Consider the following 12,905-nt stretch of genomic DNA (forward strand, 5'->3'; position numbering starts at 1 on the left):
TCAATTAGGAAGGCTTTGGAAACCAAAATCGGTTGTACAGGATGATTGCACATACCTTAGCACTGATGTCAATGGCAAAGTACGTCCCTTACGGAAACTTCAGTTGTTGAATTAAATAAATATTCCAGAGACAACAAGGTTTTAAAATGTTATAACTCTTTAGCTACTTTGTTTTCTTAACACATTTTTATGTGAGTACCATTCATCATTTTCTGAAGCACTGTAAAACCCCTGGGACATCTGCAAGGTTGGAGTTTATAGGAGAGAAAAAAATTACTTTCCATAACATTCTCAATTTGACAATAAGATGGGACTATAAGATGGAAAAAAATCTTAAAAGGTTTTAGTTTTACTTTATTCCGGGGAAAAAAGTATATCTTATTTTTTCAGAATTAAGCATAGATGCATTTAAGGGGAAGCTAACTAAGTACATGAGGGAGAAAGAAATACAAGGATATGTTGATAGGGTGAGATGAAGTAAGGTGGGAGGAGGTTTGTGTGGAGCATAAACGGCAGCATTGGCCAGTTGGGCCGAATGGATGACCTGCATACTGCTTAATAAAAAACTGTTGGATGACATAAAAAATTATTTGAGTGAAGCAATGGAGAGGTATTAAATGTACCTGGAGCAAGCCCACACATAACAAAAGGCAAATAATGAATACATTGGAAAAAGAAAGGGAATAAACTCCATAAGCAGGTGCTCTGTAATGGTCTATCTCTGAAAATAGACAAATATTGGAGTAGACCTGCCAGTGCTGAAAAGAGAAAAAAAATGATTATTAACCTGGGCACTGCCCTACCACCACTCGAACCATGTGCTGATGAAGGGTCGACACCAGAAATATCAACCTGCCCCACCTCTGCCCCTCAGAGGATGACAGAGCCACTCCACGTCCCCAAAATGTCCTGCTGTAAAGGAAATTGGTGATATAGCTAAGGTCTGAAGGTACTAAAGTCAGTGTTTGGACCAGAGGGCTGCAGAATGTCCAGAAGAAACATAGAAACATAGAAAATAGGTGCAGGAGTAGGCCATTCGGTCCTTCTAGCCTGCTCCGCCATTCAATGAGTTCATGGCTGAACATGAAACTTCAGTACCCCCTTCCTGCTTTCTCGCCATACCCCTTGATCCCCCTAGTAGTAAGGACTTCATCTAACTCCTTTTTGAATATATTTAGTGAATTGGCCTCAACAACTTTCTGTGGTAGAGAATTCCACAGGTTCACCACTCTCTGGGTGAAGAAATTCCTCCTCATCTCGGTCCTAAATGGCATCCCCCTTATCCTTAGACTGTGTCCCCTGGTTCTGGACTTCCCCAACATTGGGAACATTCTTCCTGCATCTAACCTGTCTAACCCCGTCAGAATTTTAAACGTTTCTATGAGGTCCCCTCTCATTCTTCTGAACTCCAGTGAATACAAGCCCAGTTGATCCAGTCTTTCTTGATAGGTCAGTCCCGCCATCCCGGGAATCAGTCTGGTGAACCTTCGCTGCACTCCCTCAATAGCAAGAATGTCCTTCCTCAGGTTAGGAGACCAAAACTGTACACAATACTCCAGGTGTGGCCTCACCAAGGCCCTGTACAATTGTAGCAACACCTCCCTGCCCCTGTACTCAAATCCCCTCGCTATGAAGGCCAACATGCCATTTGCTTTCTTAACCGCCTGCTGTACCTGCATGCCAACCTTCAATGACTGATGTACCATGACACCCAGGTCTCTTTGCACCTCCCCTTTTCCTAATCTGTCACCATTCAGATAATAGTCTGTCTCTCTGTTTTTACCACCAAAGTGGATAACCTCACATTTATCCACATTATACTTCATCTGCCATGCATTTGCCCACTCACCTAACCTATCCAAGTCGCTCTGCAGCCTCATAGCATCCTCCTCGCAGCTCACACTGCCACCCAACTTAGTGTCATCCGCAAATTTGGAGATACTACATTTAATCCCCTCGTCTAAATCATTAATATACAGTGTAAACAGCTGGGGCCCCAGCACAGAACCTTGCGGTACCCCACTAGTCACTGCCTGCCATTCTGAAAAGTCCCCATTTACTCCTACTCTTTGCTTCCTGTCTGACAACCAGTTCTCAATCCATGTCAGCACACTACCCCCAATCCCATGTGCTTTAACTATGCACATTAATCTCTTGTCGAAAGCCTTCTGAAAGTCCAAATATACCACATCAACTGGTTCTCCCTTGTCCACTCTACTGGAAACATCCTCAAAAAATTCCAGAAGATTTGTCAAGCATGATTTCCCTTTCACAAATCCATGCTGACTTGGACCTATCATATTACCTCTTTCCAAATGCACTGCTATGACATCCTTAACAATTGATTCCATCATTTTACCCACTACCGATGTCAAGCTGACCGGTCTATAATTCCCTGTTTTCTCTCTCCCTCCTTTTTTAAAAAGTGGGGTTACATTGGCTACCCTCCACTCCATAGGAACTGATCCAGAGTCAATGGAATGTTGGAAAATGACTGTCAATGCATCCACTATTTCCAAGGCCACCTCCTTAAGTACTGTGGGATGCAGTCCATCAGGCCCTGGGGATTTATCGGCCTTCAATCCCATCAGTTTCCCCAATATAATTTCCCAACTAATAAGGATTTTCCTCAGTTCCTCCTCCTTACTAGACCCTCCGACCCCTTTTATATCCGGAAGGTTGTTTGTGTCCTCCTCAGTGAATACCGAACCAAAGTACTTGTTCAATTGGTCCGCCATTTCTTTGTTCCCCGTTATGACTTCCCCTGATTCTGACTGCAGGGGACCTACGTTTGTCTTTACTAACCTTTTTCTCTTTACATATCTATAGAAACTTTTGCAATCCGTCTTAATGTTCCCTGCAAGCTTCTTCTCGTACTCCATTTTCCCTGCCCTAATCAAACCCTTTGTCCTCCTCTGCTGAGTTCTAAATTTCTCCCAGTCCCCGGGTTCGCTGCTATTTCTGGCCAATTTGTATGCCACTTCCTTGGCTTTAATGCTATCACTGATTTCCCTTGATAGCCACGGTTGAGCCACCTTCCCTTTTTTATTTTTACGCCAGACAGGAATGTACAATTGTTGTAGTTCATCCATGCGGTCTCTAAAGATGAGACACGGTTACTAAAGCTCGCACTGGGCCAGATAGGAGCAAAAGACAGAGTGGTCCGAGTGGCAATGGGAGGGGGAGTTAAAAGAGAGAGCCAGAGTGTGCTCAGGTTGCTGGCCAGAATGGAGGTGTTCAGCAAAGCTGACTCCTTGGTTTTGGTCTCCACAGTGTAGAGGAGATTGTACTATGAGCAGCAAAGGCAATATACGAGATTGGAGGACCTATATGTAAATTGCAGTCTTGTACGGAAGGAGTGCTGGTGAATGATGTGGGAGTAGGTCAATGAACAAGTGTTGCATCTACTGTGGTTGTACGGTAAAGCAGCTTGAAGTGGAGATAGCGGAAGAGTGGATAAAATCTGGTGGATGAATGGTCCCTCTGGAAAGTGGAGATGGAGGGAAAGATGTGCTGGTTGGTGGAATCATATGGAATGAAATGTCCAGCAATGATTTGGAGATAGATAGGGTGGAATTTATTTTGGGAGAATTGCTTAGGTATTTTAATGAGTGAGTGATTGACAGATAGTACTTTTTTGTACTGGCCAGAAAGACTACATAGGTGTTTCAGGTTCTGTATGTTTATATGTTGTAGCCAATAAAATGGTGGAAAATTATGTGGCAAATGCAATGGCTAGTGGGGTGGAAGATGAGGACAAGTGGAACCCTATTGTGAAAGAAGAGGGTGTGGGAAGAGACACGGAATTGGGGTGGGCACATTCAAGGGTTTTGTTCACCACTGTTGAGGAAAATCAGTTGCTCTGCTGTGGAAAGTAGAGTCAGCAAAACAAATGTGATGGAGATGGAGAATCAGAATGGAATCTTCACAGAGAGTTTGAAAAAGCATAATCCATAGTCTGTGAAGAGCCCTTTCTCAAATATGGAATGAAAAAAGACCAGGATAGGAAGGGAAGAGTCAATGATGGACCCCATGAAGGTGGTATTAAGGGATATGGGGCAAAGACGGGTATATGGAGTTAGGTCACAGATTAGCCATGATCTCATTGAATGGTGGAATGGGCTTGAGGAACTAAAGGACTTACTCATGTTCCTATGAAAGATGGGTGGAATTTGGAAGCACAGTTAATAAATTTCTCAAGATCAGAACGACACTGAACTGAGCATCTTGAATAATAATGCCATGGTTTTTTTTATTTGTTCATGGGATGTGGACATCGCTAGCAAGGCCAGCATTTATTGCCCCTCCCTAATTGCCCTTGAGAGGTGATGGTGAGCCGCCTTCTTGAACCGCTGCTGTCCGTGTGATGAAGGTACTCCCACAGTGCTGTTCGGGAAAGAGTTCCAGGATTTTGACCCAGCGATGATGAAGGAACGGCAAAATATTTCCAAGTCAGGATGGTGTGTGACTTGGAGGGGAACTTGGAGATATTATATTCCCATGTGCCTACTGCCCTTGTCCTTCTAGGTGGTAGAGGTAGCGGGTTTGGGAGATGCTGCCGAAGAAGCCTTGGCGAGCTGCTGCAGTGCATATTGCAGATGGTACACACATGTCATGGAAAGTAACCTATAAAAGGTGAATAATTTAGGTTTGAAGATTAGATCTCATGCTAGAGTTTTGCTCAGTTATCTTGGGAATAAAGGAAAATCTTTACTGCACCTTCCCTCGTGATTAAAACAGTTCAGTAGAGTTAGTGATAGGGCAAACTATACATGGTCAGTGCAAGGAAAATATGATCTTTTCTTGTTCCATATTTATTTTCTTAAGGACAGCTAGTGTGAGAGGTACAACAGTGTGTTCTCTCCTCAGATTGAGCCATACTATACCTGACTTTGAAGTGCTTGACATTGGCATTGGGTGACATAATGGAAAAAGTGACCATTCTCCAACACTGGTATTTTTCACTAGGGTGAGTTTTGTCTTTAGGCATAAATCCTGCTCAGGTGCCTGGTTTTCTTTGATATCAGTACACCTGAATGTTGGGAAGGACTCCACCATGAGCTATAGTGATCCCTCCCAATAACCTGTTCAGCTCTTCGTCAGTGTGGATGGTGAACTCCAGATGGCGGGGGATGATCGTGGACTGCTTGGGGGTTAAATTGGCCCGTTTATCTTCGCGGCCTTCTAAGGCCCCACTCCTGATCGGAATTGCAACATATTGGCCAAGAAGAAACTAGAGGCATCCTTTACCCACGCCTGAAGCATGTGTTAGGCTATTTGCATATGCAAACAAGGGGCCTGACACCTGCTTCAGGTCCCTGCTGCAACTTTAGATTGCCCCCAATGTCTCCCTCCGCAAACCCCGATGCCCCCATGATCCGACCCGACCACTTACCTGTGCAACCTCCTATTGCACCACCTTCAGTCTAATGAGGTCTGAGGCTCAATAACCTGGGCTCCTCGGGCTTTGTCATTTCTGCGCAGGGTACTAACCCTGTACAGAGAGCTCCCGCATTTAACCCCTGTGTTTTCCTGGGCCGTATTGCTTGCCAGCTCCAAGGTCTCAATGGTAAGGTACTGGAGGACAACAGACAGATAAACGGGAGCTCTGGCCCCGACAAGTTACACAGTAATACAAAGCTTGTAGTATAAATTCTAGACTTCGATCTCACCGTAACTCCAGAGGGGAGCAGTGCAAGGTCCCAGGAGAAGGCAGTCTCACTCTGCTTGAGTTTGCCAGCATATGAAGTATGATTCCAGCACATTGTCCACTAGGTTTAAAGTGTCCTGGACTTTTTAATAACTTAACCAGAGCTTATTGAAAGGCTACTGCAGTCTTCAGAGACTGGAGTACTACGTTATCTATGTCGATTGTTTCAGGCAACATCTGCTTAAATATTTCCCCTGGATCAGTAGATATGTGCATTAACCTCTAGATGCTTTATTTATTCCTTAAGTAGTGTGGGTGCTCTTGCCTACATTCATCTCTCTGTTTTCCCGACTGAGTTCATTATGTATTTTTCAGTTTCAAACATTTTCTTATTTTGTTTCTTTGTGATTTATCCCCAGTTAAAAGACAAAGTTTAAGAGTGCGGATCACTGCTAAAGATGACAGTATTGTATTGCAGTACCTTAGCTCCAGCCCTGCCATCAAGCTTCAAGGCTACGTTCTTGGGTACGGTGGCCGATACACCAAGCAGAACATCTCACTGCCTGACAATGGGGACCCATTCGAAGTTGATGTTGGTAAGAGCTCTCAGCCATATGTTTCTACTTAAACCATAGAAAATTAAAACCATACGTGCAGCAGTATAATGACATTTTACAAAAGAAATGTGTGCTCATCACCTCTCCCTTTATATCCACCCATTTCCCTTTCTTTTGGCATAATTCTGGATTTGTCATTTGATTGATGAGGATAGAGTTACTTGGTGGGAAACTCATAAATAAAGTGAAAAATGGTTTCTGTTTCCTTTGTATTTTAGATGTGTAAAACACAAATCTGCATGAAAGGCGTTGTTTAACAATGTTGACTTTTGAACTTTGGTTCAGATTCTTTACCTATTTTGATAATCAAATTATTCTCTGCTGAGGAAATTCCTCTTGCTGATTTTATTTTTAATGCCAGATTTTCCTCTAATTGCTGTGTTTTTCATGAATGTGAAATAGCTCATCAAGCCACTCAGTTGTATCATAGAATTACAGAAGTTTATAGCATGGAAGGAAGCCATTTCGGCTCATCATGTCCATGCCGGCCAACAAGAGGCTCTCCAACCTAATCTAACTTTCTAGCTCGAGGTCCATAACCCTGCAGATCACGGCACTTCAAGTGCACATCCAAATACTTTTTAAATGTGGTGAGGGTTTCTGCCTCTATCACTCTTTCAGGCAGTGAGTTCCAGACCCCCAGAACCCTCTGCGTGAAGAAATTTCCCCTCAAATCCCCTCTAAACCTTCCACCAATTACTTGAAATTTATGCCCCGTGCTTGTTGACCCCTCTGCTAAGGGAAATAGATGCGTTCTATCCACTATATCTAGGCCACTCATAATTTTATACATCTCATTGAGGTCTCCCCTCAGCCTCATCTGTTCCAAGGGAAACAAACCCAGCCTATCCAATCTGTCCTCATAGCTAAGATTCTCCCCTCCTGGCAACATCCTTGTAAATCTCCTCTGTACACTCTCCAGTGCAATCACATCCTTCCTGTAATACGGTGACCAGAACTACACGCAGTACTCCAGCTGTGGCCTAACCAGTGTTTTATACAGTTCAAGCATAACCCTCCTGCTCTTATATTCTATGCCTTATCTAATAAAGGCAAGCATTCTGTATGCCTGAATGGCGGCAGATTAGGAAAAGGGGAGGTGCATCGAGACCTGGGTGTCATGGTTCATCAGTCATTGAAAGATGGCATGCAGGTACAGCAGGCGGTGAAGAAGGCAAATGGCATGTTGGCCTTCATAGCTAGGGGATTTGAGTATAGGAGCATGGAGGACTTACTGCAATTGTACAGGGCCTTGGTGAGGCCTCACCTGGAATATTGTGTTCAGTTTTGGTCTCCTAATCTGAGGAAGGACGTTCTTGCTATTGAGGGAGTGCAGCGAAGGTTCACCAGACTGATTCCAGGGATGGCTGGACTGACATATGAGGAGAGACTGGATCAACTGGGCCTTTATACACTGGAGTTTAGAAGGATGAGAGGGGATCTCATAGAAATGTATAAGATTCTGACAGGACTGGACAGGTTAGATGCGGGAAGCATGTTCCCGATGTTGGGGAAGTCCAGAACCAGGGGACACTGTCTTAGGATAAGGGGTAGGCCACTTAGGACTGAGATGAGGAGAAACTTCTTCACTCAGAGAGTTGTTAACCTGTGGAATTCCCTGCCGCAGAGAGTTATTGATGCCAATTCATTGGATATATTCAAGAGGGAGTTAGATATGGCCCTTATAGCTAAAGGGATCAAGGGGTATGGAGAGAAAGCAGGAAAGGGGTACTGAGGTGAATGATTAGCCATGATCTTATTGAATGGCGGTGCAGGCTCGAAGGGCTGAATGGCCTATTCCTGCACCTATTTTCTATGTTTCTATGTTTCTATGTCTTCTTAACCACCTTATCTACCTGGCCTGCTACCTTCAGGGATCTGTGGACATGCACTCCCAGGTCCCTTTGTTCCTCTACACTTCTCAGTGACCTACCATTTAATGTGTATTCCCTTTCCTTGTTAGCCCTCCCCAAATGCATTACCTCACACTTCTCCAGATTAAATTCCATTTGCCACTGTTCTGCCCACCTGACCAGTTGATTGATATCTTCCTGCAGTCCGCAGCTTTCTTCTTCATTATCAACCACACAGCCTATCTTTGTATCATCTGCAAACTTCTTAATCATACCCCCAATATTCAAGTCTAGATCATTGATGGAAACCACAAAAAGCAAGGAACCTAGTACTGAGCCCTGCGGAACCCCACTGGAAACAGCCTTCCAGTCACAAAACACACATCAACCGTTATCCTTTGCTTCCTGCTTCTGAGTCAATTTTAGATCCAACTTGCCACTTTGCCTTGAATCCCATGGGCTTTTACTTTCGTGACCAGTCTGCTATGTGGGACCTTATCAAAAGCTTTGCTAAAATCCATATACACTACATTATACCTCATCGACCCTCCTGGTTACCTCCTTGAAAAATTCAATCAAGTTAGTCAGACACGATCTTCCTTTAACAAATCCAAGATGACTATCCCTGATTAATCCGTGTCTTTCTAAATGTAGATTTATCCTGTCCTTCAGAACTTTTTCCAATAATTGTCCCACTACTGAGGTTAGACTGACTGGTCTGTAATTACTTGTCTATTCCTTTCTCCCTTCTTAAACATAGGTGCCACATTAGCAGTTCTCCAGTCCTCTGGCACCACACCTGAAGCCAGAGAAGATTGGAAAATGATGGTCAAGCCTCTGCTATTTCCGCTTTTGCTTCGCTTAGCAGCCTGGGATACATTTCATCCGGGCCTGGGGACATCCACTTTAAAAACTGCTAAACCCCTTAATACCTCTCTCTCACTCTGTTTATTTCATCTGATATTTAACACTCCTCCTCCTTGATAGTAGTATCTGCATCATCCCTCTCTTTTGTGAAAACAGATGCAAAGTATTCATTAAGAACCATACCTACATCTTCCCTATCCACACACAGATTACCCTCATGGTCTCTAATAGGCCCTACCCTTTCTTTAGTTATCCTCTTGCTCTTAATATATTGATAAAACATCTTTGGGTTTTTCTTGATTTTACTTGCCAAGAATTTTTCATGCTCTCTCTTTGCTTTCCTAATATCCCTTTTAATTTCACCCTGGACTTTCTATACTCCTCGAGAGATTCTGCAGTATTTAGCCCTTGGTATCTGTCATAAGCTTCCACATTTTTCTTTCTCCTACCCTGTATGTCCCTCGACATCCAGGAGGCTCTAGATTTGTTAGTCTCTCCCTTTTTCTTAAATGGCACATATTTGGCCTGAACCCTCCGGATCTCCTCCTTGAATGCCTCCCACTGCTCTGACACTGATTTACCTTCAAGTAGCCGTTTCCAGTCCACTGTGGCTAAATTACCTCTCAGCTTAGCAATATTGGCTTTTCTTCAATTTAGAACTTTTATTCCTGGTCCATCCTTGTCCTTTTCCATAATTACCTTAAATCTAACTGAATTATGGTCACTAGCACCTAAATGCTCTCCCACTAATACCCCTTCCACCTGTCCAGCTTCATTCCCTAAAACTAAATCCAGAACCGCCCCCTCCCGTGATGGGCTTGCTAGATACTGGCTAAAAAAGTTCTCTTGAATGCATTTTAGGAATTCCGCACCCTCTATACACTTCACACTAATTTTGTCCCAGTTAATATTAGGACAGTTGAAATCCCCTACTGCTACAGAAAGCTATAATAAGAATAAAACCGGACGGACCACCCGGCATCGACCTCGGCAACAGATTCGGACCACGACAAATGCACACCCAGCTCAGTCAACCTTGCAAAGTCTTCCTCACAAGCATCTGGAAACTTGTGCCAAAATTAGGAGAGCTGTCTCACAGACTAGTCAAGTAACAGCCTGACATAGTCCCAGACTCCTCCATCACCATCCCTGGGTATGTCCTGTCCCACCGGCAGGACAGACCCACCAGGGGTAGTGGCACAGTGGTATATAGTCGGGAGTGCATGGACCTGGGAGTCCTCAACATTGACTCTGGACCCCATGAAGTCTCACGGCATCGTCAAACATGGGCAAGGTAACCTCCTGCTGATTACCGCCTTCCCTCAGCTGATGAATCAGTACACCTCACCAGTACACCACTTGGAAGAAGCACTGAGGGTAGTAAGGGGATAGAATGTACTCTGCGTGGGGAACTTCAAAGTCTGTCATCAAGAGTGGCTCAGTAGCACCACTACTGACCAAACTGGCCGAGTCCTGAAGGACATAGCTGCCAGACTGGGCCTACAGCAGGTGGTGAGAGAACCAACATGAGGGAAAACCTACTTGACCTCGTCCTCCAATCTACCAGTCGCAGATGCATCTGTCCAGGACATTATTGGTAGCAGTGACCAGCGCATGGCCCTTTTGGAGATGAAGTTCCGTCTTCACACTGAGGACACCCTCAATCATGTTGTGTGGCACTGCCACAGTGCTAAATGGGATAGAATCAGAACAGATCTAGCAGCTCAAAACTGGACATCCATGAGGCACTGTGGGCCTTCAGCAGCAGCATAATTGTACTCCACCACAATCTGTAACCTCATGGTCCGGCATATGCATAGAAACATAGAAACATAGAAAATAGGTGCAGGAGTAGGCCATTCAGCCCTTCGAGCCTGCACCGCCATTCAATGAGTTCATGGCTGAACATGCAACTTCAGTACCCCATTCCTGCTTTCTCGCCATACCCCTTGATCCCCCTAGTAGTAAGGACTACATCTGACTCCTTTTTGAATATATTTAGTGAATTGGCCTCAACAACTTTCTGTGGTAGAGAATTCCACAGGTTTACCACTCTCTGGGTGAAGAAGTTTCTCCTCATCTCGGTCCTAAATGGCTTACCCCTTATCCTTAGACTGTGACCCCTGGTTCTGGACTTCCCCAACATTGGGAACATTCTTCTTGCATCTAACCTGTCTAAACCCGTCAGAATTTTAAACGTTTCTATGAGATCCCCTCTCATTCTTCTGAACTCCAGTGAATACAAGCCCAGTTGGTCCAGTCTTTCTTGATATGTCAGTCCCGCCATCCCGGGAATCAGTCTGGTGAACCTTCGCTGCACTCCCTCAATAGCAAGAATGTCCTTCCTCAAGTTAGGAGACCAAAACTGTACACAATACTCCAGGTGTGGCCTCACCAAGGCCCTGTACAACTGTAGTAACAACTCCCTGCCCCTGTACTCAAATCCCCTCGCTATGAAGGCCAACATGCCATTTGCCTTCCCAACCGCCTGCTGCACCTGCATGCCAACCTTCAATGACTGATGTACCATGACACCCAGGTCTCGTTGCACCTCCCCTTTTCCTAATCTGTCACCATTCAGATAATAGTCTGTCTCTCTGTTTTTACCACCAAAGTGGATAACCTCACATTTATCCACATTATACTTCATCTGCCATGCATTTGCCCACTCACCTAACCTATCCAAGTCACTCTGCAGCCTCATAGCATCTTCCTCGCAGCTCACACTGCCACCCAACTTAGTGTCATCAGCAAATTTGGAGATACTACATTTAATCCCCTCGTCTAAATCATTAATGTACAATGTAAACAGCTGGGGCCCCAGCACAGAACCTTGCGGTACCCCACTAGTCACTGCCTGCCATTCTGAAAAGTACCCATTTACTCCGACTCTTTGCTTCCTGTCTGACAACTAGTTCTCAATCCATGTCAGCACACTATCCCCAATCCCATGTGCTTTAACTTTGCACATTAATCTCTTGTGTGGGACCTTTTCAAAAGCCTTCTGAAAGTCCAAATATACCACATCAACTGGTTCTCCCTTGTCCACTCCACTGGAAACATCCTCAAAAAATTCCAGAAGATTTGTCAAGCATGATTTCCCTTTCATAAGTCCATGCTGACTTGGACCTATCATGTCACCTCTTTCCAAATGCGCTGCTATGACATCCTTAATAATTGATTCCATCATTTTACCCACTACCGATGTCAGGCTGACCGGTCTATAATTCCGTGTTATCTATCTCCCTCCTTTTTTAAAAAGTGGGGTTACATTGGTTACCCTCCACTCCATAGGAACTGATCCAGAGTCAATGGAATGTTGGAAAATGACTGTCAATGCATCTGCTATTTCCAAGGCCACCTCCTTAAGTACTCTGGGATGCAGTCCATCAGTCCTTCACTCTACCATTAGCATCATGCCAGGAGCAGCACCAGGCATACCTAAAAGTTAGGTGCCAACAAGAGAGAGCCTAACCACCTCCTCTTGACATTTAATGGCATTACCTTCGTCAAATCCCCCACCATCAACATTCTGTTGATTACCATTAACCAGAAACATAGCCACATAAATAATATGGCAACAAGAGCAGGTCAGAGGTTGCGTATTTTGTGGCGAGTTACTACCCTTCTGACTCCCCAAAGCCTTTCCACCATCTACAAGGCATAAGGCAGGAGTGTGATGGAATACTCTCCACTTGCCTGGATGAGTGCAATTCATGGGCCATAAATGCCTTGCCAACGATGCCCACATCCTGTAAATTATTTAAAAAAAATTATATTCACAAGAACACTGACATGAAACAAATGCTAATTATACAGAATTTACCATAGGATAGCTCATCCTACCGTGAGGTCTTGTTATGAAAATACTCTTTCCTGGGAAAATCTTTTACAAGCAGGATAATGTTATAACATGCT

At 44.3% G+C, this 12,905-nt stretch overlaps 1 protein-coding gene across 1 annotated transcript in view; it reads left to right on the forward strand.

Annotated features, from left to right (window-relative positions):
* LOC139275552 (target of Nesh-SH3-like) overlaps positions 1 to 12,905 on the forward strand; it is a 198,151-nt gene that overhangs the window by 111,575 nt on the left and 73,671 nt on the right. The window contains exon 4 of the mRNA XM_070892720.1: positions 6,070 to 6,246. Within this exon, the coding sequence (XP_070748821.1) occupies positions 6,070 to 6,246 (177 nt within the window). The remainder of the gene's footprint in view (positions 1 to 6,069; positions 6,247 to 12,905) is intronic.

Source organism: Pristiophorus japonicus, chromosome 11 (assembly GCF_044704955.1).
Source record: "Pristiophorus japonicus isolate sPriJap1 chromosome 11, sPriJap1.hap1, whole genome shotgun sequence".
NCBI lineage: Eukaryota > Metazoa > Chordata > Chondrichthyes > Pristiophoridae > Pristiophorus > Pristiophorus japonicus.